Raw genomic sequence first — 26,093 nt, 5'->3', positions numbered from 1 at the left:
GACAAATTTTCCAAGGGCAACTTCCTGAACTCTGCAATGAGTTGAACTGTGTAGAAAATGGATTTGGAAAGAACCGAATGATAGAGGTAAACGGGTGAGCAGCTTCTGGCACTTGGAAAGAAAGGAAAATATAATAGCCTGAAGAATGATGACCGAAGGAGCACCAGAGCAGACTGGTGCAGCTTAAGATGCATCTGCACATATATTCCTAAAGCACAAAGCTTTAAGTGAAAAGGCGGGGCTTTCAGCTGGAGCTGGGAAGCTGACATTCAGAAGGGTCATTTGGCTTTCAGCAAAAGGCCCTAATTCTCTGCATTTCAGAGAATTTTTCTGCCTCTGTGTTTGGGCTAAAATTTGGACTCCAGCTAAGAAGTTACTCTGCAATGAAAAACTGTCCTAAATGTTTAGACACATTCTGGCAAGACTGTTCTTCTTGGAGAGCGTCAACTTAGGCCAACTTGCTTTAAAATGAAGCTGCATTTTACCTGGTTAAGCAAAACAAACAAATAAAAAAAAAAGGAACAAATATCAAAATAGCTTGTCTTTTGTCAGTGAGGCTTTCTTGGACACTCATAAAAGAGGCAGTTGGAAGATCAAACCTTTAGCTAACATATATAACACTCTGCTTAAATAAACTGGCTGCTCTGGCAAGTTACCTTTTCTTGAAATCAAATGAGAACACTTAGAAGGCTTATTTTTGTTCTTTCTGTTTATTTTGTTTCTTATTTGTTTGTATTGGAATGGCAGGAAAAATATGTAGGGTGAGAGGCAGACGGGTGAAATATGTGGGAATAATTTTATTGTCTGAGCCAGTAAATCTTTATGGCAAGAGCTGTTGAGCTGCTTAGGAATGGTAGACACTTGATAAAATTTGTGATGTGGAAAATGGCTACTGATGACAACATTTATGATACTCCTTGATTTAGAAATGAATTGGAAGCAATGCATTTGTCTACGTTTTAAAGCCCTGAAGAGAGCATCAAATGGAAGTAATCTATAGATCATTTACATATGAAACAAAAAGGCTTTTGTGGAGTGATTATTTTGCTTTTTTTTCCCAGTGTTAGACCTACTAGCTTAGTTGTGTGTGGTACCATTCATTCAGACTGTTTTGATAAAGTTATGGTGATGTTGAAAGTATTTTTTTTTTTTTAAATACTAGTTTATATCTTTTCATGATTTCCATATGCAAAATGAGGTCAGGAATGTACTGTGGATTTTTAATTCATTGTCTTCAGTGCTAAGTTGCAGGACTGTCAAATGTAGTCTTCCCTGTGCTTGTTTAAGAAAATGTGTTGCCAGTCTCATACGTTAGGAAATCTCCCATGTGTTATGGAATGGTAAATTATGTTTTCATTGTGAGTTCGTCTAGATTGGGACTGTATATTATCAGTGTGTATTCCTAATTGATATACCTTGTTCCGTGTTATTTAACTGCAAACATTTTGCAGGGCAGGTTGTCTGAGTGCAAGACTAATCTTGGCACTGGTTGTGTGTTTGAGACTATTTCCAATGGTTTTTCTCCCCTCCTCACTTTATCTTATGAGCTAGTTTCACTGAAAAGGGCAGGATATTAGAAAAAAAAATTGGAACAGACAACCAATTTGGAAACACCTAGAAGAACACAGACATTTTGTCTTTGCCACTGTAAGACACCTTTGTAAATTGGGAGAAGTTTATCTTTGGTGTTTTGACTCAGTTTTGCGTTATACTGTGGTAAGGAAATCCTGATGAAACTGCAGTAGCGTGAATCTCAAACTGCATAATTGTACTTAGTTGTGTGAATTCTTTAGTAATTCAGTATCAGAAAGGGAGGTAGCATCGATGAAGCTCTGTAATAGGGTCTGTCATGTCTATGCATCTGCTCAGTATTTATATTAATGAACTGGATAATAGAATAGAAGATACATTTTTGTTACGTTTGCAGATGATGAAACTAGGAGAGACTGCATGGAGAAAGGACAAGGTGAGATTTCAAAATAAGCACGACAAATTGCAAAGATCGTCTAAAGAACACCAAATTCAGTAGTGGCAAGTGCAAGGACGATAGACACATTCAAGGATATCGTGTTACACAAATGATCTGGAGCAGTTGGTTAAGGGGGGAGGACATCTTTGAAAAAGATGTCAGGGTTATAGTAGTTTACAGGTTGAATAGAAGACATTCTTAGTATGGTGATTTTGTTTTTCATAACAAGATACAGAAACAGAAGTATAAGCAGCAACAAGATGTATGAAATAATCTTTCTACTCAAGTTGGCATTAGGGAGGCTTCAGCTGTAATACTGTGTCCAACTTGAGAGATGTATAACTAACTAGAGAGAATTCAGAGAAAAGCAAAAAGAGCAGACATTGAGTAACCACATTCTAGGAGAAAAAACTTTACAAAAATAAGGCTCAAAAGAAGATTGTGCCTGGTGGGTTTCACATATTTGTATCTCCTTCAAAAAGGAAAGGAGTAGCCTGTTGCTTAGGTTCATGGAGAACTTGGCAATAAGTAATAGCCTTAAATTGCAAGGGGAGTGGAGGGGAAGTTAGATGAAAAGCTATTCTAATCGTAGCAATAATCAAACACAGAACTCGATTGCCTAGGAAGATTGTAAAAGCTCTAACATTGGAAACCTTAAAAACAGGCTACAGACACCTCAGAAAGGGCATGGGTAAGGTTTGACATGCATTGAGTCATGGGTACAGAGACTGGAGGATCTCCTGCGATGCCTTCCAGGCTCTTCTCTGCAATTTCTGTGACACGTGAGGCGTGCAGCAGGGTGATATCCTGAACTAGACAAAACCCATAGTGCTCTGGGATGGGCCTCCTTGCGAAATGCAGTTCAGCAGCACAGAAGTTTGCAAGTTCCTTTAGCTGTGCTGTGGGTATGGAGTTTATTAGTAAATGAAGTGAGGAGGGAGGACTTGTCCACTGAAAGAAAATCAAAGCGTTGTTAGGGAGCCCTGAATCAGAAAGTTGGTGTGCTTGTTTCCCTTTTTTAAGCACATCGCTTCCTTCTGTTCTTTGGATAAGATAGATGTATTTTAGTTATGCAACTAAGATTTCAGTGTGGGCTTTCAGGTAGAATACTTGAAAGGTAAATGGTCTTTTTCTGTGGGTACATGAATATAGTGAACTTCAGTGCAAGAGCATGTATTTTGCGTGGAAGAATCTTTCAGTAGCAATTCTGACAAATTCTGTTGGACGTTTTTCAAAGAGACACGGTGTACGTCCTGATGAAATTTGACAGCGTGACCTTTTCATATGGGACAGAGGGAGCTTTTGCTGATGAGACTTGACGCTTTTTTCAAACACACTAACAAAGATCGCAGACTCTTTAAAAGCATATTCCCAGAGATGTGGATCAGCTTATTAGTAGCTTTACTATGCACTGCCGTGTCTCACAGTATAGACAAGATGGGCACTATGTTATGTATTTGCTCAGGTTTATTTTCAAGCATGTGTGTGTGTATATATGCTGTTGCAGCAGAAATGCTAATGTAATTCATTCATATCTCAAAATTGCTTTAGTATTTTTCTATCACAAATGGCTTATATTATGTTCTATGCTTTTCAAAATAGTTGCAGGTCAGTAGGTAGGATTCATAATCCTCAGCGCTTTTTCTTGTAGTTCTGAAACTTTATTCAGAGTCTAAATGTAAAAAGAGATACTCCTTTTTATTATTTGGTAATAAGTCAGTAAAAAATAGTTCTATTGAATAGAATTTGTGATGTCATTTAAATGAGAAATCATATTTATGCGTTGACTTGAATTTAGTCATGAATTCTGAAGCATTGTGGCCTGTTGATTAATATCATGGAGATAAGTGTTATGTGGGATACTGGAGTATGGAGGAAGAATGATGTGTTATTTTGGATTCAGGGGAGTTGACAGAATTCTGATGTGCTATCACTCTTCTACACAAGAGCTCTTTATTCTGCCTATAAGAGGAAACACTTCTTTGGGAAGCATGGGGGAAGGTAAAAATTGCATATACTGTGGAGGTATCTCTGCCTAATTCTTGGTTACAAAACATTCTTCTAAAGCTGTTCTTGCTATATTCCGAGTTACCTTGTTGACAGTGTTGTAGACTACTTAGTCGCAAGAATATTCAAATGTGGACTTTAAAGAAGCCACTTGACCACATCAATGCCATGAATAGTCTTCAATGGCAAGCTACAGTCTCTTGATTGGAGTCTCTGGTGTCAGTTTGTGGATGGACTTGTCAGTAGGAGTTACTAGGCAATTACCTTTTGTACTCTTTGTGGATGACAGGTGTATAATTACTATGTTCACCTCTACCCTGGCCTTTATAGACGGGCTCTTTATTTGTATGAGTCATTTTCATTAATAGGAAAGATTCTGGAAACTGTGTATCACAGAGTATTCTAATGATGCTTCTCCAGGAGCGGTAGGGAAACACAAATATGCCACAGTGTGATGATAGCAAGGTAAGCAATGTTTCTGGAAAGTGAGGGCAGTCTGTGAGCAGTAGAATGGATGACTCTGCAGAAGGCAATGGATAATCAGAGTCATTAGAGATTTAGGTTCACAGTAGTTGCCATTTTTCATATTTAAATTCAGTCTAAGTGGATGCAGAATTATTACTGGAATTCCGATCCACCTAATGCAATTAATTTACCCTGACCAGTTTCATGAGAGAGATTGGGAATCCTTGGGCTAATAATCCTCACTGGCCCCTGAGAACAGTTGCAGCTGTTCTTTGCATTTCATGCAGAAGAATTGTGATTCACACGGTAAAATTGCTTCCTCACCCACATGCTGAAGACTGCAGTTGTATTTTGAGTGTATCTGCTGACAGTCCCACAGGTTGATGGGTGATCGTCACCTTGGAAAGGTGCTAATTCCCTCTGCGGTCATGCACCTTCTAAGTGAGGAAATCCGTACGATTTCCTTGCGGCATTAGTTGCGGTAGGTCAAAACCGGCACCAAACTGTGCTAGTTTTATAAATGTAACTAGGTTTTGTTATTCTGTAGAAATAGAGGTTCCTGGACCTCAAAATTTTGCTTGCACATGAAAACATTACTTACCATAATCCTTACAGTTTTCCTGAAAATGCCAGAGTAGAAGCTAGGAGAGGAAAGAAAGCTACAGCTCTTTCTTCATTTCCAAATCTATAGGTGGTTGTGAGCTGGTTCTGGCTGTTGTGGGGTTTTTTTATTTTTTTTAATTTTTAGTATAGCCATTGGAGCTGGAATATGTTAACTTTACAGGCTGATTTTGGAACATGTATTGCCTCCTATGTTGCTCACCTTTTCTGCACATTGTCTTGCACAGCTTCCGTACTGGAGCACTACTTAGTAGCTGCCAAAAATCAAGTTCTGATAGAGCAGCTCTGGTCAGTGGGAGGATCAGCAGGACTCCAGCTGAGCTTGGGACCCAATGGTTATGGTGGTTTTGGCAATTAGCCAGTTGCCCTCAGCGCTGTTTCAGAGTTCCTCCTTTTTACAATTCACACAGTTTGTGTCCTGATTCTTCTTTGGTGTATGCATTTCTAAGTTCCCATCTATTGTCATCTTTAGATCTTAAACTTTCTTTTTCAGTGAAGTCTGAAAACCAGGAGGCCAATCGCTGTGTGATCTTGTGGAGCTACAGAATAGGCAGTCAGAAGTAGCATGACTTCGAGTTACATAAAGTAGGTGTGTCTGGGGGATGTCTGTTGTACTACTCCTCCTTTCCCTCACCCTCCATACACATGCACATACACATACAGATGATGCAACAAATGAAAGTCCCAACAACAAAAGGCTTCCAGAAAGTAGTCAAGGTGCAGACTCCTTAATTTCTGTCAGTTCCTGTGATGGAGTCAGGGGCCTCTGGAAGATGCTGGTGATGATGCAGATATAGCTAGTGTCTTCAGGTGATGAAGGTCCATAATGACCAGTATGTGTCTCTCCTTCCTCTTTCAGGCATGATGTTGGATACAGCAGGCAGACAAGATCCTACAGTGGAATCATAGACAAGAGTTGAGACTGATCCCAAGGGACTTAAATCTTGCCTTCAGATAGCTAAATGCTCAGCCCTTAGCCATGAGGTGATAGCTGAGGTGATAACATAGTTTCTGGAGATAAATGAGGTGTGTTTCCCCCACCTCAAAAAAAAAAGTGTGAGGGGAAAATTTCAGTGAAGGAATTAGTGGTTAAGCAGACTGCAGTGCCTTCCTGCAGCAGTGGCAGTGACAGTCTCACTTGGTGACAAGAGACAGTGCAAGCTGTCTTGTATGAGCTTGCTCAGGCTGGACAGGAGGAACACGCGGGTGTCTTGCAACTTGCTCAGCTAGCTGGCATTGCTGTTGATATAATAGGCCTGATGGTCTAAGCAACTTTCAGTGTGGCAGAATAAATCCATACCTGCATCCCTGTGGTGCTGTCATGTACATGGGCATGTGGGCCAGCTGGTGTAAACGGGAAGTTGCAAGCAGCAAACACTTACCCCAGCCTCTTGTGAATGCACTTCCTGGAGATGTCATGTGCCTGAGGCTTTCCAAGTGGCTCTTGTTTCCCCAAATCTGAGCCCCTTGGCAGCAGAGTGGTGTGGGGATATGTGTTCCCAGCATCTGAAGGACCGAGGCAGCCTCTTATTTCATATTCAGCCAGATTGTTTGAATGTCACCTTCCTCATCCTGAAGTTCTGCCTCCCCTAGCCATCCTTCCACACTTACACCATGATGCTTTGCTGCCAGTCTGTGATCAGTCCCAGGTGGTGCATGGAAAGAATGACATGGTTAAAATATTTCTTCATTTTATTTATGTAACTTTGAGGAGTTTCTTTTGCTTGTTTGTTTGTTTTGTTATTTCTCTGCTACGTAAGTCATTGAAGGCACTGCCAGCTGTAGGATTTCCCCATTATAGCTTCCTGCTCTTGCTACCATGATTTCATTTCTAGCCACAGCTCAGTTTATAGGCAGCCACCGCCATTCAAACCACCCTGTTGCCCAACCCGTATCTGTTGGTCACCTCAGCCTTTTCTTTGACAGAGATATGAAGTCACATTTTTAAAAACACATGATCACATATGTATGCTTTAACATGCATAAGCAATGTTTGAAGGGTGCCAACACACCGTGCTGCCACTACTGGGTTTTTTTTTAATGCACTGTACCATGTGGTCACTGGGCTTTAAGCACAGGGCTGTGTGCTGAAAGCTGCAGGAACGTAGAGCTGCTGTGTGATGCAGAAGGACAGGCCTCAGCTGGTTAGCACAGCTTTCTGCTGAGACCTAGCAGACGCTGTGGTCTAGGTTTGGTCACCCACCATCAGGATGCTGTCTGGATCCAGGCAGTTTAATACTCTTCTACGTTTCCCACTACTTCATTTCAGACTTCATTACTTGGAGGTAAATACAACTTTCCAGTTTTGCTCTAGAGTTTCAGAAAAATGCTGGCTGAAATATCGTAGCGAACGCGTTTAAAATCTTGACCAGTGAAAGCCCTTACTCTGCAGACTTGCTTTATGTAGCGTTACATAAAGTATTGTTCAAAATGCCATTGGCTGCCAGTATGTTGTCAGTGCTGCCAGTCATGGAACTGAACAAGTGGGGGTGGCAACAAGCAGTCAGCAAAAGAAATAAGGAATCTATGATTCTAAAAAAAAGATGGGCAAAAAAGAGGATTATTCCTAGCTTGAGAGAGAGATCATAGAATCATATAACCTTTTTTTTTTTTGCTTTTCTTCATGCTATGCCCAAGCTTTCTAATCGTAGGCCACTTTTAGAAACTGCACTGTTTTTGAAATGGTGTTTTACTCTGATTAAAACACTTTTCAGATCACGTACTGAGGTATTAAGGGTAGAATAATGAGTGCTTAGCTTCCTGTGTACTAGCAGATGATTTTTTCACCATAATTTAATTTTGCCTGAAGTACAATCTTTATAACAATGGATACCTGATCATATATTCACTTCTCAGTACCCCTGGAGACAAATTTCTTGCTGACCATTTAAATGAGTGTTATCTTGCAAGTACTAACAAGACTGACTGGGAATAACTAAGTTATGTGTAGGCGTGAGAACCATAATGATTCTGATAAATTCCCATGTTACAAACCAACCTGCTTAATTTGATTCAGTATTTATTTTAATGGGAGCAAGGTGATCTAAGAGGAATTTTTCTTGATACTGTTTTGCCTCATGGAAACTATATAAAAGCTATTTGTAGTAATGGTAATTTACTATTATGTATTTATATCTGGAGTGGTGGTAAGGGAGGGAAGCCAAGTTTAATACCAGGAGCATTATTTTGTCTTCAGTTCATTGAGGGAGTTCTCAAAGTCTGGGAGACCTTCCAGAGCTGTACGATAAACTTTTGGATTAATACGATAGACTGCTACCCGTGTCATTTTCCTTATCTGTATGGAGTTATGCATACCTATGTGGTGGATTACTTATATGGAGAGAAGATTATAAAATATTTTCCGTCTTGATTGCCTGTAGTATCTTCAGGCCATGTATCTAGTTTCAATCTTAGTACAGACAATTAAGCCTCCAGGCAAACCAACTAGGATTATTTTATTTTGAAATACACTTCAAAAACTCAGTTGTTCATATGGTATCTTTTATGTTCCTTTGCTCCTGTTTTTCTTTAACTTAACTTTGTGCTTGCTGGAACCTTGAAAGCGTAAAACAGGTGAAGGGTTTGGAAGCAGTAGAATAACTTTCTTGTATTGTGTGGTTCCCTAAATATGACATCAATAAAAATTTAATCTCTGTTCCTTGAAACTATGGTATGATTTTACTCTGATGTATGCTGTTTGTTTGTTTTCTTCTCTATTTCAGGCCAAACAAACAAAGTAGCCAAGGAGGCAGCCAACAGATGGACTGGTGTGTATGCATTTATCTTGCTTAACACAGCTTCAGACTAGAGCAATTTCATTAAAAGACCTACTCATTGTTAAGAATTTAAAACTTGATTAGGAGTTGATGTAGGATAGCTCTCACTTACAAAAGCATGCAGAAATATATTTTGCTTATAAATTATCATGATTCAAAAAAAGAATATGTTTTCTCAGTTTAGTTACTGAACGTACTTTACATCACGTAATGTATTTGTTCTTCTGGTGCTATCTTGCACACAGTGTTAAAACTTGCGATTTATTTTCTTGGTTGAGTTAAACTCTTTTAAGATGAGGAAAATATTAATAGAAGGAGATTGGAAATGGTGGTGTCTAGGTATTCAGAAAGTTTAATTCTTCTCTTCTGAATTTTCGTCTATTTCTAAAGACTAAAATGCTTTGTGGAACCTTATTGCCGATACCATATGTCGGATGCTAATATAAAGTAGGTATTTTTTCAAATTAATTCATCAGCTTTGATGTGCAGGAAAAATGCTGCACAGTTTTGAGGAAGGTTACTGTGGTAACATTTGTGTGGAAGTTTAACTCAATTTTCTGTTGTTGCTTAGCTTTGCTGTATTGCTATATATTTGCATTTTGCAGTGCAAGCAATATGTATGTCTTCATTTTAATTATTTAGAATATAATTTGTATATATATAATTTGTAATTTTTTTGTTTAGAATTCATCTAATACTGATGGACTTTGCACTATCATTGGTTATGCCAAGTGCAGCAGGATATTGTCATAGTCCTTTGACTATGATTATTTTATATCTTCATTTGCACTGGGTTGTTTACTGCATATGGGGAAATAAAGTTATGTATCTGAAAATAGCTTCTGGGAGTACTGTTGTCAGGGCTTTCTACTGCTGATGACAGGCTGTTGTTCTCAAGGTCTCTCCTTTAGAGAGCTAAAGGAACTGTGCCTTAGCCTGTAAAGGTAGTTTTCTATTTAATTAGACAATTGGGCTATATGCTGTAGCTTTCTTTTGAAGAGACAGTTTCAAAACCAGATATCTGATGGTTAAAAAAAAGAAAATATTTCTAAGGTGTGCAGAGACACAGAGAACACTTCCTGTCTTAAGGAATGCTGCAATTTATGGGTGTTAGGAATGATGTAGTGAGTTTCAGTCAATACTGCAGTAAAAAATGATGTCTAAATTGAAGAGAATGTATATGCTAAAATAATAGTAATGCGATGCTAGAAGAGAAATGGTGACTAAAATAATGCTACTTGAATGTTGTTGGTTTTTTTAACGTACGTTTTGTTTGAAAGTTGTCTGAACAAACATATGCAGGACTAGAAAGGACCTTATAGTTAATTTGAATCTGATTTTCACAGTTGTAGACAGTTGCACAGTAGGTGTCTAGTTGAAAAGGAACTATAAGATAATTATTAGGCGTACTCACACTTACCTCATCGCTCTATAGCAGGCTTACACTGTAATTGTAGCTTTCAGTCTTCTCGTAGAAGAGGAGCAAGAAAAGATAAAGGTAACCTCCAAAAAAGAAGACATATTTTACTTAGTAGTGAGTAAAGCCTCCCATTCTCTGTTCTAAATCTACTTAATAGTGATGTTCCTCACTATGTACCTTTTCAATGCACACAGAGATAATGCAAATGAAAGGACTTTGTTCTAGCCAAGACTATAATTCGTGCTTTCCTAAATATTCAAAACTGAATGTTTTTCATCTTGTTTACAGATAACATCTTTTCAATAAAGTCCTGGGCCAAACGTAAATTTGGAATTGAAGAGAGCAGAATTGATAAAAGTTTTGGAATCCCAGAAGATTTGGATTACATTGATTAGTGTTCAGCAGTTGATGGCTGACATAGTTGTTCATAGTTTGTTAAATATTCTCATTTGGCATTTAAATGTGTATCTGAATCCTCTCCAAACAACTGACCACCCTGTAATTTGCAGGTTTTGTTAAAGTTAATAAAACTCTAAAAATATTTGTTGCATTTCCTGTTTTGCTTTATAATCTCTTGGTTACTTCTGCAAGATAGGCTAAGAATGGTCTGGGGTTATACAGAGTAATTATCACAAAGTCCTGAGACTGATTTTTGCTCTTCTTTTGCCTAACTGGGAGTAGTACTAAGAGCTAGAAGCTCCAGGGATTTATGTTCAAACACGTTGAAGACTTTGGAGTGGAAATAGCAGGGGACAAAATGGAATAGAACACATTTTGCCCTCATCTCAACAATGAAGTAGAAAAGAGATACAATCCATTAATGGAAAACACGGAGACAGTAAGGATGTGAGTAGAATGGCTGAAGTCTGATTTCAAGTTGTTCTTGATTGTGTTGCTAGGACTGCGTGTAAGTTTAGTGACAAAATTTCATTGTTGTTGGAAAATCCTAGGTCATCAGAGCTAAATCTGTTCCAGCGAATGTACTGGATTTGAAACTGAGAAAGCTTCTCTGGTCAAGATTGTTACTCCGTAAGAGAGGGAGCAAAGAGCACCCATTCACATCACAGCACACCACAATTTAGGATGCTAATCTGGGATGTGAAAGATCGAGTTCAATTTGCTGTTCAAAATCAAGCGTCTTTGGGTTTATGCACGTTTTCCAATTTCAGGCTAAGAAGGCAGCCAACCAAAAAAGTAACAAATTTCAGAATGTCTCGTTTTTGTTTGGTGACATTTCAGGGACACCTCACTTTGTATCAGCTTCTGGTTTCTAGCTCTGGTCGGTGCGTGGCTACAGAAGGAGGGGTGGAAAGTACAGGCTGGTCTCCTGACCCCATAGCTGCAGACTGCAAGACGCGTTGCCGCTGTACGGCTGTGGAGGGTGTAAGCTTTACCTGCGTGAGGCAGGCAGACCTGCTGCGCGGTGCGTGTCTGTATCACCAGAAAGCGTCTGTCTGCCTTTTATGTAACCTCAGATGGGAGTATCACTGGAAAGGTGACAGTTAGCTGGAGATACGCTCAGAAGTCTGTTTCCTGTGACCTCTCCAATTGAAATGTTTCCTAGCAATTCGGTGCATGTTAAAATCCAAGGGTTTCAGGTGTGCCCCTGGCTGTTGTCATCCCGTGTCGTCCCATCCCATAACAGCAAAGTTATTGGGAAGATACTGAGTGGAAGATTTTCCTCTTATAGAGGGGACGTATCAAGCTATCTGTTCCCTAAAGGAAAATGTATGTGATGCCTGGCACATAGTAAAATGTCACTGGGCTTACAACACCATGGCAATGGAGACATTTCTTTTTCTGCATTTGGAAAGATTTTATCCCTAATATATCCAATATTTAACATATAGTTAGTGTTACTAACTAAGCAACAGCTTAGTAGTTGGTACCTGGTAAAAACTTAATGCTAGTAGATAGTGTTGAGCTGAATGTAGTGTTTCTTATCAGGCCTGGCTTTTGCCTCAATACTGGAAAAATGTCCACCGCAGCTAAGTGATGGTGCCAAACCAAAGTACTGATGCACATGTAGCTTGGGTGGTTGTTCTTGCTCTTGGATTTTGTGCTGTGAAATACTAAAGAAAGCTTTTTCTGTTCTTTGCAGAATAGCCCTCTTAAGTGATTTTGTTTTGATTTGGTTTGTTGGTTTTATGTTTGTGGGGTTTTTTTTAACTAAAAGTCTGTTTTTTTCCATGAATTGATTCTGTACCACCAGACAGGTGTCAGAAGCTCCTTGGCACATCTGCATTTGAGAGCACATATCTGCCACACACAAGAGATGATGCAGACTCAAAAGGCTTGTTCATGTGAAGGAACGTTGAGCACGTGAACATGTGGATGGTTCTTGCCTCTTAGAATCACTTTCACATGGCTGAGCTTCTACTCGTCAAAGAGTCTCCGGTAATTTGTGGCCCATAGCAGTTAGTGCAGCAAGACTTCCTCTGGTACCTGTTAGGATGAGGGTTTCTTACTGTTTTTTACTGCTTTGGCTACTTTCCAAATTCAAGAAGGAAATGAAGATGACCAGCTATGTAAGTTTAGCTGCAATATTGTGGCTTCCTGTCTGTAGAGTGAAAGCATTGTGGACTGCAATAAAACCATTAAATATCGTCAATAACAACTAAATAACTGTACTTGAGGTAGACTTGCTTAGAGATGCTACAGTCAGCCAGCCTTTAAAATGTTGAGCACAGCCCTCATGCTTTGGACAGAAAACTTAAGTAGTTCAAGCACAAGGAATTTCTAGCACTGTAATTTTCTGTAGAGTTTTGGTTTTGGTTTACAGGTACAGAACACAGACATGCAGTCGTACTCTATTTTCTGCTGCTGTCTTCTGCTTCTGGTGTTGGTCAGCAAGCCCGACAGGAGAACATGTCTTCTCCTGTAAAGATGCAATTTTGGAACAGCCAGAAAAGAAATTTATCAGCTGAAGAAAGAGAGGGAAGAGGTGGCACATTATCAGAAACTGATGCTTATTCCTCTTGTGGAATTGATTTATTTTGTGCTACCTTTGTCGTGATTCTGCATTTTTAGCGTAGGTGACTTTCAACAGGAAAAGAAATCCAGATCCTTTCTGAGACAAGAAGAGACAATTTGTATGTCTCGAATATTCCAAGACACTTGAAGACTGCTGAATCTGCTCCCTTTTGGGAGCTTTTCTTTTTAAACAGATACGCAGCAGACTGCTAAATCCCACAGTATGAAACCACGTATCATTATGTGGTTTGAGATGTGTGTTCACTTCAATTTTTAAGAGAAGCGGAAACTTTTGTTTTCTGCTGAGTTAAAAGTTACTAACAGTTGCAATTATTTTCCTTCTCCTGAGGTGTTTTTGGCTATTAGCCTATAATAAAAATGAAAACAATCAGTCCAATCTTGTGTCCTGATTTGTTTCTACGGAGTTTTCCTGAGATAGAACCTGGGATGTTTCTAAAGAATCTAACATTAAAATGGTGAAGGTTAAATGCTCACTTCTGCTGTCACTCTTGTGGTTATGTCACAGCTATATTATGTATGTCTTCCTCTTTTTTTTTTTTCCTTCTGCCCTGTAGGTTTTTTGCCCATGTAAGGTAAATATTTTCAACTGTTACAGCTAAGTCGGGAGATCAGGCTCTTACTACAAATCAGGCTTATAATTAAAGCAGCTACTAGTGCAGTGTGAAAATCAAAGCTGTTTTTAGTAGAGGCTGCAGCTCTCGCAGGAGCGCTATCAGCTCCGGCTTTTCAAAATAATCTCGTGAGTTTATCAGCACAGTACCAGGTTGAGGTGTTGAGTAAACCTACTCTTTGGGACCTATGTTGATTAGCCACTGAAGCAAACCTAGACACAGGAAAAAATATTTGTTTGTACCTGATCTAATTAGAAATTTTACCGGTTTAAAGAAAGTTTGCTGGCTGTATCTGCCCTGAAACAACCTGTTCTTCCTCAGCTTTTCTTCTAACTAGTCGTCTGCATGCTCTGTACAACACCGAGCGTGAGCGCTAGGGCTCCTTTTGTGGTACTTGCAGAGCCCTAAAACGTTAACAGCCACAAGGGTTTAGGTTTTGATGTAATTCAGCTGCTAAACTTTTCATTAATGCATCCTCTGAAATGTCATTGCTTTTTTGGGATGTAGTAACCTACGTGTTTCAAAGGGGAAAATCCAGGCTCTGCAGCAGACGGCACAGTGGTGCTGTGATCGGGTGGCAAAGCTGGAACTGAAACTTACTGGGAGAACGATGAGAAAAGAAACCCAACCTGTGATGGTGACTAAGAAGTTTGATGCAAGAGCTCTTTACAGAGTCCTCCTGTCACCCAGGCATGTTTCCACCAGTCAGATGATCTGCCTGGTGCTTATCTTCATCTTGTTTCTTGTAGAGGTGAGGTTTGTATGAGTATGTTTTCTGTCATTTCTCTCCTCCTTTTCCCTCCCATTATTCTTAAATTTCTGAGTGGATTTCAGCCACATTCAGTCAGAGGGGCTGCGGTGCAAGCTTGCGATTTATCTGTTCTGCTTGGCTGCCTGCTTGATACGTACAGGCTTTCCCTTTCCCACCTGCCAGTTTAGGGACTCAAGAAGGGGTAGAGCATCCTGGGGGTGGGAGGAGGAAGGAAAAATGTCAAAGATGGCTGCAAAAGACCTGGAAGCATTTGGTACCTGCTGAGTGGTGGGGTTTGTGGGCAAACTGCAATTTGAGTAAATTGTATAAATTAATTAAAATACAAAATACAGTTTGAGGGCACTGTAAATTTACACAAGGTTTATTGAGATGGCAATTCAGTATCTTGCCTGCTCTAGAGAATCAGCACACCCCAGAAGTATGCATGTTGGTGGCTTCAGCAGCTGAAGTCCTTGGTTAATCCTTGGTGTCACGCAGGTGGCTGGATTCTTCCGTTGGCAGTTAGCTGCCATCTAGGTACAATACTTGTGTAAACGTTCCCGTGCTTAAGGGAGCTGCCTTCGCAGCAGCGATAGCCTTTCTCTTCAGCTTCCTGTTCTCCTTGTTCCTTTTCTTTTTTCTCTTCCATCCCTCCACTGTCATTTGCCTTCCAGATCTGCTTACTACGTAGGCTGAATGAGCAGCCCACTGCAGTCTGTACAGATGGTCATCTGTCTTACTCCTCCTCTTGCTGACATGCCCATCAACGCACGCGCCTCCCAGTGCGCAGGCATCTAGGAAGGCAGGCATCTCTACGTTGGACTTGCCTCTTTAAACTGAATGAACAAAGGGTTACATGTCAAGAAGACTAGAGGGCAAAAACGTCTGTGAACATCACCACAAGCACCACTGAACATTTCAGAGTCACTTCAGAAGCTTTATAACGCCCCACAAATGAAAAAACAGTTTCTGTACTATGGATAATTTGGCTATCTGGTCATTACTTCACCTAACCTATTCAGAAAAATCTTCCTTTCGGGAAAAAAAAAAAATCTGGTGAAGTGTTTTTAAAGAGCAGCTTTCAGGCAAAACCTGCTGAGCAATTTTGTGGTTTTAGTTGTTTGATGAAAACTCAAGCTGTTCTGAGAAACGAGGAGCCTTTCCACATGAAAGACTTAATTTAAAAAAATAGTCCATTATTTTGTTTCAAAACACCTTAGTGGTCTATTGGCAACCAGCTCTATGGTAAATCCTGTAACCAGTCCGAGGGGTGCCTTTTTTCAGGTGACGAACTTCAACAGTGCTGCTGCTGAAGCTCAAAAGGAAAAGCTGTTAAAAATTATGGCTCCTACAGAAAGCCAGTGGAGGAAGAAGTTGCATTTGAAGTCGTGTCATCTGCCTTCAGGCTGTGCCTCAATGGCGTTCTGGAGATCAGATTTTTATGTTGCGGTGTGAAAACTTCTTTTTTTTTTTACCTTATTTCTGCACTCTACAGTGAGAAAAATGATTATTTTCCCCCCTTTCCCCTTTCTGTTCAGGAAAAAAAGGGAGGAGAGGAAAAAAGTCAATCACATCATGTTTTCTTGCACTACCATTACTAGCCAGGCAAAATAATGCCTCTGGCTGATCCTAGCATTCTGGAGGATTTTTGAAGGAAGATAAAAGATTCTCATATCTTGTTGTTTTCAATTTCTCAGAAGGATTAGTTGGCTATTGAGTCAGAATTTCCCCCCCCCCCCCGTTATGCTATACTTGGTCAAAGACATACTCCCAGTGGCAGAAATGCTTTTTGATTAGTTTTTTGCATGAACATCAATTAATCATCATAATAAACTATATTTCTCTATGGGCTTTCTTTTGCCCTAAAGTATATTCTAGGGAATACCCTTTTCACTATGTATTTAAAAGTCAGTCAGTTCCTGAGATCAGTGATTAAAAAAAGTCAAGACTCTGTAGGAGCCTTGTTTGTTATTTCATGGTCATTAATATTGTATCTGCTTGAGAAGGGTATGTAAGAAATAACACTGAAGAAAGTTATAGCAAGAGCTCCAAAACACCAGTCTTGGTATCACTTGGTGAAAGGCAAGAAGCTTTATTTTTTCTTTTCTACTATGCACTGATTTCAATTAGGTATTTATCATTATTATCATCCTCAGTTATTAAAGAAAAAAAAAAAGGAAAAAAAAAGCCTTGATGATACATTCTCATTTTGGTGTAACTACCATCAAAGGTTCAGTGATTAATTTTTTTTTAACAAATGTTTTGAACAAGCCAGCTTCGAATCCATCTTTGGAGTCCATCAACTTTTTCAGGTCCTTTCATGTAAAGGTGTTACAGAAGTACTGGTTTACTGTTCTGTCCTTAGATTGGAGGTGGTAAAAATGAAAATAGTTAGAATCATAGAATCATAGAATGGTTAGGGTTGGAAGGGACCTCAAAGATCATCTAGTTCCAACTCCCCTGCCATGGGCAGGGAAACCCTCCACTACACCAGGTTGCCCAAAGCCTCATCCAACCTGGCCTTGAACACTGCCAGGGATGGGGCAGCCACAACTTCTCTGGGCAACCTGTTCCAGTACCTCACCACCACCAATGTAAAGAATTTCTTTCTTATATCTAACCTAAATCTTCCCTCTTTCAGTTTAAATCCATTGCCCCTTGTCCTATCACTACACACCCTTGTAAAAAGTCCCTCTCCAGCTTTCCTGTAGGCCCCCTTTAGGTACTGGAAAGCTGCTATAAGATCACCCCGGAGCCTTCTCTTCTCCAGGCTGAACAGCCCCAACTCTCTCAGCCTGTCTTCATAGGAGAGGTGCTCCAGCCCTCTGATCATCTTCGTGGCCCTCCTCTGGACTTGTTCCAGTAGCTCCATGTCCTTCTTGTGTTGGGGACTCCAGAGCTGAACACAGTATTCCAGGTGGGGTCTCATGAGAGCAGAGTAGAGGGGCAGAATCACTTCCCTCAACGTGCTGGCCACGCTCCTTTTGATGCAGCCCAGGATACGGTTGGCTTTCTGGGCTGTCAGCACACATTGCCGGCTCATGTTGAGCTTCTCATCCACCAGCACTCCCAAGTCCTTTTCCTCAGGGCTGCTCTCAATCCATTCTCCACCAGCCTGTACTTGTGCTTGGGATTGCCCCGACCCATGTGCAGGACCTTGCACTTGGCCTTGTTGAACTTCGTGAGGTTCTCACAGGCCCATCTCTCCAGCCTGTCAAGGTCCCTCTGGATGGCATCCCTTCCCTCCAGCGTGTTTACAACACCACACAACTTAAATCATTCAAAATCAAAACTTCAATTTAAAAAGTTTTGTTCGATATTGGTTATCACATCTTCGAAGCTGTCTTTACCAAAAAAAAAAAAAAGTCTAGGAGCTCTTTCCTTATCATTAACTGTCTAAATCTTTTGAAGGTTGTACAAACCTAAGAAAACCACACGTCTGAGTAGGACATATGCCTTCATTCTTTTGAGTAGGCATGATATAAAATCTGCATTTTGGGGTTGCATATTTTCATTCCTCTTCTTTAGTCAATGCTTATGCTAGTTACTGAAACAGAGTTTTCTGCTAAGTGCCCTTTACCGATATGCAAACTTGCCTGTTAACTTGATAGGAACTTGGGAAATTTAAAAGGGGAATGTAATTTCAAATTTTTGTTTCTTTTTAGGCTTTCGCCTTGTCAGTCTTGAGCCAACAGAGTGGGCATTGTCTGACCTCCGGTTTGGACCGACTTCCCCAATCAGAAAATCGTAAATGAAAAGCATTGATTCCTGCCTTGCTATGTAAATATTTCCTATACCAACCCCCCAGCTTCATCATCCAGCTTTTGGTGGGGAGCAGATACAAAACAAGTGACAGATTTTTGTAAAGTTTTTTGTCTTTTTATGGTTAATATTATTGGTTAGTATGCCTCCATCCTGAATTAGGGCCAGAGGGAGAAGGGTTTGCTGCTTAAAAAGCACTAGTAAGATCTACACTTAGATCTACATTCGGTAGCTGTTCCTCTCTCAGCTCTTCCAGACAACTTTATTTTTGACATAGTAACCCTAACAAATGCTTATCTCGGTATGTGAGTGGTGAATAATTGTACTCTAATGCAAGTGCTTTTGCATCATAACATAGTACGCAATAGTGTAAGCAATCATTTACAATTCAATAAAAAACTTCAGAGGACCAAGCTTGCAGGTATACTATGGAGGAAGCCATCTGATGTCAAGCTATCTACTTGACAGTGTAATTTTTTTCAAGGTAATATCTTTCAGAGGCTTTAGTTTCATTCACTACACCAATGCTAATGGAATGGTTCTGTCACCTCTTGTACGAACAGTGATGGTGGGACACATGGCTGCAGCTTTTGCTAAAAGGAAATAAGTTTTGCCAAGAAGCCAGCAGAGGAAGAACCTTCTGAGCAGAATCAGTCTACTTGAAAAAGAAACATTTCTGCAGTAAAATCTTCACAGCTTGCTTGATTTCAGAGTACTTTAAAAAGCATCCAGACCTGATTCATTTATTTTCTCATCCATTTCTGTGCTCACATCCTGCAAAAGCCCAGGGTTTGCCTCTCATCTTTGCTCCACCTGACAGGTGTCATCTTATCTTGGGTTTTAGCCGTTAGAGGCTGGCCCTGGGAGTTTGGGCTGTGAGGTTCTCCCTCCAGCGCTGCGGGTGGCTGTGAGCGGAGATACCGCTCCTCTGTTAGTGGTGTGCAGAGAACGGCCTCGTATCTGCCTGGAAAGCTGAAAAGCTCATGATAACCTTGCATGAAAAATTTTGTGGCAGTGCTAGTAGAACATTATTCCCTTTATTTTAAAGTTCACCTCCACATATTCTTTCTCTTTGAAGTCCGGAATAGAGATAGTGCACATGTCCAGCCTCTTGCCCTCAGCCTTCAAAGTTCTAGGGGAAGCAATAAAAATAGAAGCTAAACACAAAACAAAGCAAAGACTGAAGATGAGGGGAAGAAAAAAAACCTCATGACTTCTTCTCTGAAGTCAACTTTTTAACATTATGTGCGTGAGAGAGATCCTAGAAATATATTTTCTTATCTCCACCTCATGCTTGAATCCCAGATCAATGTAAACCAGACTTTTTTTCTTCACAGAGGATGAGTATTATCACTTGCAGCCTCACATGGCTTCTCCCAAGATGAGAAACCTGGGGCAATATATACAGGTAGCTTTTATTAGCTTGTATTTCCATTTAACCTGAAAGAAAATTTTAGGTGCCAGTGACTTCACGCTTGCAGTAACCATTATTATGGTGGCTTTTTATTCCCAGCTGCCGAGTGACGCTCTCTCATTGAGAATCCCTCTGGCTGTGCAAGGTAGTATCTTCTTCTCCTTCCTTAGGACTTGAGCTACCTTGGCAGAAATTAACCCCTTCACTATAAAAGAGCAAACTCATGAGCTGATGGGGCCCTTCCAAGAGGTCACAGATCTTCCTGTTTTTTTCAGAGGTCAAAGGGCTGGGATAATGGGAAAAGCCCTCTGTGCTCAATGCAAAGGGGTGACCTGTTTCTGCTTCAGATGGAGTAAATCCATCTGTGATTTGGAGCAGTTTGGGGCTATGTGCTTGTTTCAATGTCTGCTAGAGCTTACAGGTAATATTAGTTCCTTTTTCAGTGGCTTCCCACAGCTGGTGAGGAAAACATTTGCCACCAAGGTGTGGACTCAGCATAACGGTAGCCCTTGGGATAGCAGGCACTTCTTGGTTTCCTTTGTTCATGCGGCAGCCGTGAGAAGCAGCGAAATATGTGAGTGTAAAGGCACCACGGTGAGCAGGAATGCTGCCTTCCTCACTTTGGTCAGCCACGTGTGCCCTTGCCTTTGACAACTGTGAATTTTTAGTCTGCCAGGAGGGAAAAAAAAAACCCTCCTTCGTAGGACAACTGAATGAGACAAAAGAAAATGGCAGGCTAATTGAAAAAACTGGAGGAGGGGTGCGCACCAGTCTCTGGCTTTCACTTGCTGAGAGATGCGGTGCCAGTCAGCCTGGCCAGAGCTGTGTCTTGGGTGAAACTTTCTTTCGAGTCCTCTGTCCACAGCTTTGAAGGGCATAAAGGCTCAGCGATATGAAGCTGTGACAGCTCCGTTGCCATTACACACTGCTTTAAAATGTATTATTTTAGTTCTTTGGGCCATCTGATCAGGTTATCAGTCCAGTTAGGGGAATGGGATGCTGCTGGTTTGCCATCCTTTAAAATAAGCTCTGTACCATAAATGCTTTCTTGTTATTCTCAAAATTGGTTTCCATGGTAACTCTGTCACTGGAACAATCTTTCTGTCGATGAAGAGAAGGAAAATAATTTCCTCTTTAGGAATCCTCTGCTCAGTCTGGTAAAATTTGCTTTTCACCTGAACCCTGACCACCTCTAGGGAATCAGGATTCTTGTCTCCATTCACCTCCACCAAGAGTGCCCTGGCTTTCACCCCCGCAATTTCCCTTTCCCACTCCTTTCTGCCTTCTGAGTTGAAATCAGTCCCTTTTGCGTCAGGGATAAAAATTTGGGAGGTTTGTGCTGCAGAATTCCTTGGAGTGTGGCTTCCGTCTTACCTTTTGACTAAAGCTTCTTGAATCGCACCTGATTTTTATCAAAACAGAAGAACTTTGCTGGAGCGCTCTCTGCAGTGGCTCTGGGAGACGGCGTAATGCAAGATGCTGCAGGATATTGTGCCTCTGGCCTTCCCCTGTTGCCGATGGCGTCTTACGTCTTGGGCCCGGGATGCGTTTTAGCCGGAGCACTTGATGCCGAGGCGGAGCCCGGGAACCTGCTGTACGCTGTGGAGCTTCTCCGGAGGAAAACTTGTGATTGCTCAGAGATGAGTCACTCAAAGAGTCTCTGCAGACAAGCCTCCAATGCAACATGTTCCGTAATGTTGTGCTGCAGGGACAGCTGCCACGTGTCAACATGAGACGTGCGACGCGGCTTTAGCGCACTGTGGGGAAAAGCAGCGCGCTCTGCAGCATCGGAAGGCTGCGACGTTCCAGAGGTTTTGTTGAAAAATGTGCTTGCGTCAAACGCAACTTAGTGCAGCCGTATTGCTGGACTGGAAGGGACCCACCTGAGCATGTCTTTTCATGAGCATCATAAACAGTATTGCTATTTTTTTTCCTTGAAATGAATTTATTTTTTTACTTATACCTCCATTCTACCCACGAACTAAGGAAAAGATCTTACTCCACAGTGCAATTCCTCCAGCGGAAGGTTTCCTGGCCTACTTTACGGCACAATACAGTCTCTTTTGCTCCCAGCCCTTCAGCAGATTATTGAGTGTTTTTCAGCATCTGCCTTGACATCCCCAGGGATTCAGAGTACAGCTCCGCTAAATGCCGTGCAAGGGACTTATGAATCTCTGCTTTTCAGGAAAACAAGTTCTACCAGGAGCCTAAAAATCTGAGTTAGTCTCAGGTCTCTTCCCTGGGGCAGCTAGATGAATTCAAGTAAATAAGGGAGATTTTGTGAGGTTTTTTTCACTTAAGCTTTCTGTTGTCAAAGACAGCAGGATTGTAAATTATCCTTTATTGCATTAGCAATTGAGCCTAGTTCTGAATACAGCAGGAATATGCAAACTAGATGAAAGTCATTTTGCTTACTACTGTTTTCAGAGCTCAGAATAACTTTGGATAGGATATGGGGTCTCAACAGAGACTGGCAGTAAAGCACTTTTTTTTTTTTAATAACTGGTTTTGGAATTGAGAGAAGTTGCGTGTCCTCTTTTCAGTTTGAGAATCAGTCTCATCGGCTTTCAAAGCTTTTGCAGGATGGATGCGTTTGCAGGATGGATGTACCCTTGGGTGCATCCCGGGGTGTATTAGAAGGGGTGTGGTTAGTAGGTCGAGACAGGTTCTCCTCCCCCTCTACTCGGCCCTGGTGAGGCCGCATCTGGAACATTGTGTGCAGTTCTGGGCCCCTCAGTTCAAGAAGGACAAGGAACTGCTTGAGAGAGTCCAGCGCAGGGCCACAAAGATGATTAAGGGAGTGGAGCATCTCCCTTATGAGGAAAGGCTGAGGGAGCTGGGTCTCTTTAGCTTGGAGAAGAGGAGACTGAGGGGGAACCTCATTAATGTTTATAAATATGTAAAAGGTGACTGTCATGAGGATGGAGCCAGGCTCTTCTCAGTGGCATCCAATGATAGGACAAGGGGAAATGGATATAAGCTGGAACATAGGAGGTTCCGCTTCAAAATGAGGAAGAACTTCTTCCCAGTAAGGGTAACAGAACACTGGAACAGGCTGCCCAGAGAGGTTGTGGAGTCTCCTTCTCTGGAGATGTTCAAAACCTGCCTGGACGCATTCTTGTGTGATCTGATCTAGGTGGTCCTGCTCCCTCCTCCGGCAGGGGAATTGGACTAGATGATCCTTTGAGGTTCCTTCCAATCCCTAACATTCTGTGATTCTGTTATCTACAACTACCTAAAACAGGAGTTGAACAAACCAAGTTCCAAGTTTAGTCCATTATGCTTTTTTCCTTTTTTTTTCTTGTTTGGAATGGGAGGGTTTCCCAGAAGAGTTAGAGGTGAGTTTCTGCTCTTTTTTCTTGAGAAAATTGCATTGAGCGTCCTCTGTTTTATTTTCACATGCTGATCATGCTAAATAGAATAAAAAAAATCTTTTGAATTTTTCCCAAATGGATAGAATTGAAATGCTTAGATTCGTACAGAGCAAAGAAAGATAGCCTAGCTCTCTTGCTGAAGATTCATGAGTTGGCATAAAACCTAGATATGTCCCTTCGTAGGTTAAGAGCTGCAGTATGCCCAAGCAAACTCTGACCTCAGGTTTCTAGGACTATGAATCACGTGGAATATACGATTCTGGAATTTTCATTGCTGGTTACTTGCACAAAAAGTTGACCTTTTAGAAATATCAGCCTGTTCTCCTTGCTATCATACATCATACTAGAATATAAATAATTTTAGAACATTTTCTCCTATGACCTTTTTGACTTTTCAGTTTCACGTATTTTCTGTTGGTAAGATAATTACTTAATGAATGCATTTAATTGTTTTGATCATCCATAATTGTATGGCCACAGATAAATCCAAGTAGTGAGGCACCGATTCAGAAGTCTGCATCGAGTAGTGATCTACTTCTGTATATGCTCAGTTAAGAGAAAACAAAATATTATGCTGATAGACAACAGGATTCCTTTAAATAGTATTTCTAGCTGAAATGGTAAGATGCTTTCACATCCCTCTCCATCTGTCTAGTCCTCTAGTTCATGCTCCTCACACTTGGCAATTACCAAATAACAAATGTATTTTCAGGCTGAAACTTTGACCTTTTTTTGCTGCACGAAAAGCAGTTACATCTCTCCTCTTGGTGTTTTGGGGAATCACAATAGTGATTAGGGCCACAAAGATGATCTGAGGGCTGGAACACCTCTGCTATGAAGACAGGCTGAGAGAGTTGGGGCTGTTCAGCCTGGAGAAGAGAAGGCTCCGGGGTGATCTTATAGCAGCTTTCCAGTACCTAAAGGGGGCCTACAGGAAAGCTGGAGAGGGACTTTTTACAAGGGTGTGTAGTGATAGGACAAGGGCAATGACTCTAAACTGAAAGAGGGCAGATTTAGATTAGATATAAGGAAGAAATTCTTCCCTCTGAGGGTGGTGAGGTACTGGACCAGGTTGCCCAGAGAAGTTGTGGATGCCCCATCCCTGGAAGTGTTCAAGGCCAGGTTGGATGAGGCTTTGAGCAACCTGGAGTAGTGGAAGGTGTCCCTGCCCATGGCACGGGGGTTGGAACTAGATGATCTTTGAGGTCCCTTTCAACCCTAACCATTCTATGCTTCTATGATTAAACTGCCTCTTGAGATTCCTATACCAACAGTTTCTAGCACATCTGTAAAAGAATATTATTAGCATCAATGATTCAAAGTGTTTAACCTGATTGTAAACAAGAAAAAATGTCAGTTGGTTAAGTTTGGGGGTTTTTTAATTGTAGCTGAATGCACACATATGTGCATGACAGTAAGCCTGAGCCTGGACATGAAAAGTTTGGAGACAGAGAACAAGGTCCTGGGGTTATTACCCTGTGTGCATGAGAATGGGTTTGCAGAGCATCGGCCTGAGAGCGTGGAGTGGATGACCCCTCCATAGCATGCACAGCAGGAAGGGAAGACGCGGACAGGTGTTGGCCTTGTGGCATTTGGGCTTCTCCTCAGGTGAGGTACAGGCCTCATGGGCAGCTGCAGGGATGGTGCAGGCTGCTGGAGCAGAGCTGGGTGACGCCTTTGGAGAGCCAAACCCACCCCACGCTTCTTATTTGAAGTTTTTTTCTTTCCGGACTTAGACAAAACTGCTAAACTGAGCCATGGCAGTGGCAGGCAAGGAGACAGGTGGCCATCCACCACCCCGCAGCCCTCAGCACGCTGCTCTGACGAGCCCGCGCCAAGTTACTGGCTGCTTCTTCTCTGAACTTGCCGCTCCATTTTAATAACTGAACGGATCTCAAAGTTGGAAGAAAACCGAGCACAAGGGGGCCCTGAATGACCCCCAGAGCTTCAGCAGCAGGTGCTCAGCCATGGCCACGCACACACGTGCCAACCGGCTCCCGGGCGGCCCGAGGGCAGAGAGGCAGGAATGCAGGAACTCTGTGATGGGAACACAGGGGCAGGAACGCGTTCGGCTGCGGGAGGCAGATGCATTACCGGGCAGCCCGCCCTACGCCCGGCTTTCACCCACCTCCTCAAAGAATTAATACCCTCAGAAATAGTTCCCCTGCAGGGATGCGCTATAAATTTCCTTAGTTAAAAGCAAACTGGCACTTTTGTGACTTGCAGGGGCTCTATCCCCAACTGAGGTTAGACAGGGCATGTGTTGTTGCCTGCCTTTTTACACCTGGGAATAAGCTGGTAGCTTGTTAATGGTACCTAGCGAGCAGGAGAAGAAAAGTGGCGTTAAACCCAACTCTGGCGAGGAGAAAAATCAAATGGAAAATATGTGTTTTTAATATGCCACTGGGTAAGTATATAAGAGCAGAACAACATTCGTTGTAACCCGATATCCCTCAGGAATGAGGGAAAAGCTGACTGCTTGCTCCACTGAGCCAAAAAATAAGAAAACATGTAAGTGCAAGAGTGTAGTCAGCAGCATAAGGAATAATGCTTCAGAAAGCCGAGAGCAAAGCTGGAGTGTTGAATAGTAAAAAGCTAACAGTTCTATGAAGAAACACAACCTACCATTAGTAACCTAGGATATGACAGTCTTCCATATCCTAAAGAAAGTTCTGAATCTTCTGCATTTATCCAGCCACCAGAGAGCTGGGTAAATGCATAATCTAAGGAAATATTGCATGTTAGCCATCTGCTGATTTCTTGCTGGAAAGAAAACAGATTTTGGATGCAAACACGTAATTCATTAGAATAACTGAAATGCATTTCCTCGGACGGACGCGCTGTTTTCAGAGTTCTACTTGTTTAACATTTTATCAAGCCCCTTAGAGCAACACCGCAGTTGCATTGTGTTTGAGTGTCGTGCGGCATA

At 41.4% G+C, this 26,093-nt stretch overlaps 1 protein-coding gene across 1 annotated transcript in view; it reads left to right on the top strand.

Annotated features, from left to right (window-relative positions):
- MND1 (meiotic nuclear divisions 1) overlaps positions 1-10,653 on the top strand; it is a 44,851-nt gene extending 34,198 nt beyond the window's left edge. Inside the window, exons 7-8 of the mRNA XM_086612500.1 lie at positions 8,785-8,829; positions 10,547-10,653. Coding sequence (XP_086468626.1) covers positions 8,785-8,829; positions 10,547-10,653 — 152 coding nt within the window. The remainder of the gene's footprint in view (positions 1-8,784; positions 8,830-10,546) is intronic.
- The last annotated feature ends 15,440 nt before the right edge of the window (positions 10,654-26,093 follow it).

The sequence above is a fragment of the Tauraco erythrolophus genome, chromosome 5 (genome assembly GCF_009769465.1).
Source record: "Tauraco erythrolophus isolate bTauEry1 chromosome 5, bTauEry1.pri, whole genome shotgun sequence".
NCBI classification, from domain to species: domain Eukaryota; kingdom Metazoa; phylum Chordata; class Aves; order Musophagiformes; family Musophagidae; genus Tauraco; species Tauraco erythrolophus.
Note: the sequence above shows the minus strand (reverse complement) of the source record. Positions and strands in the feature narration are given on the sequence as shown.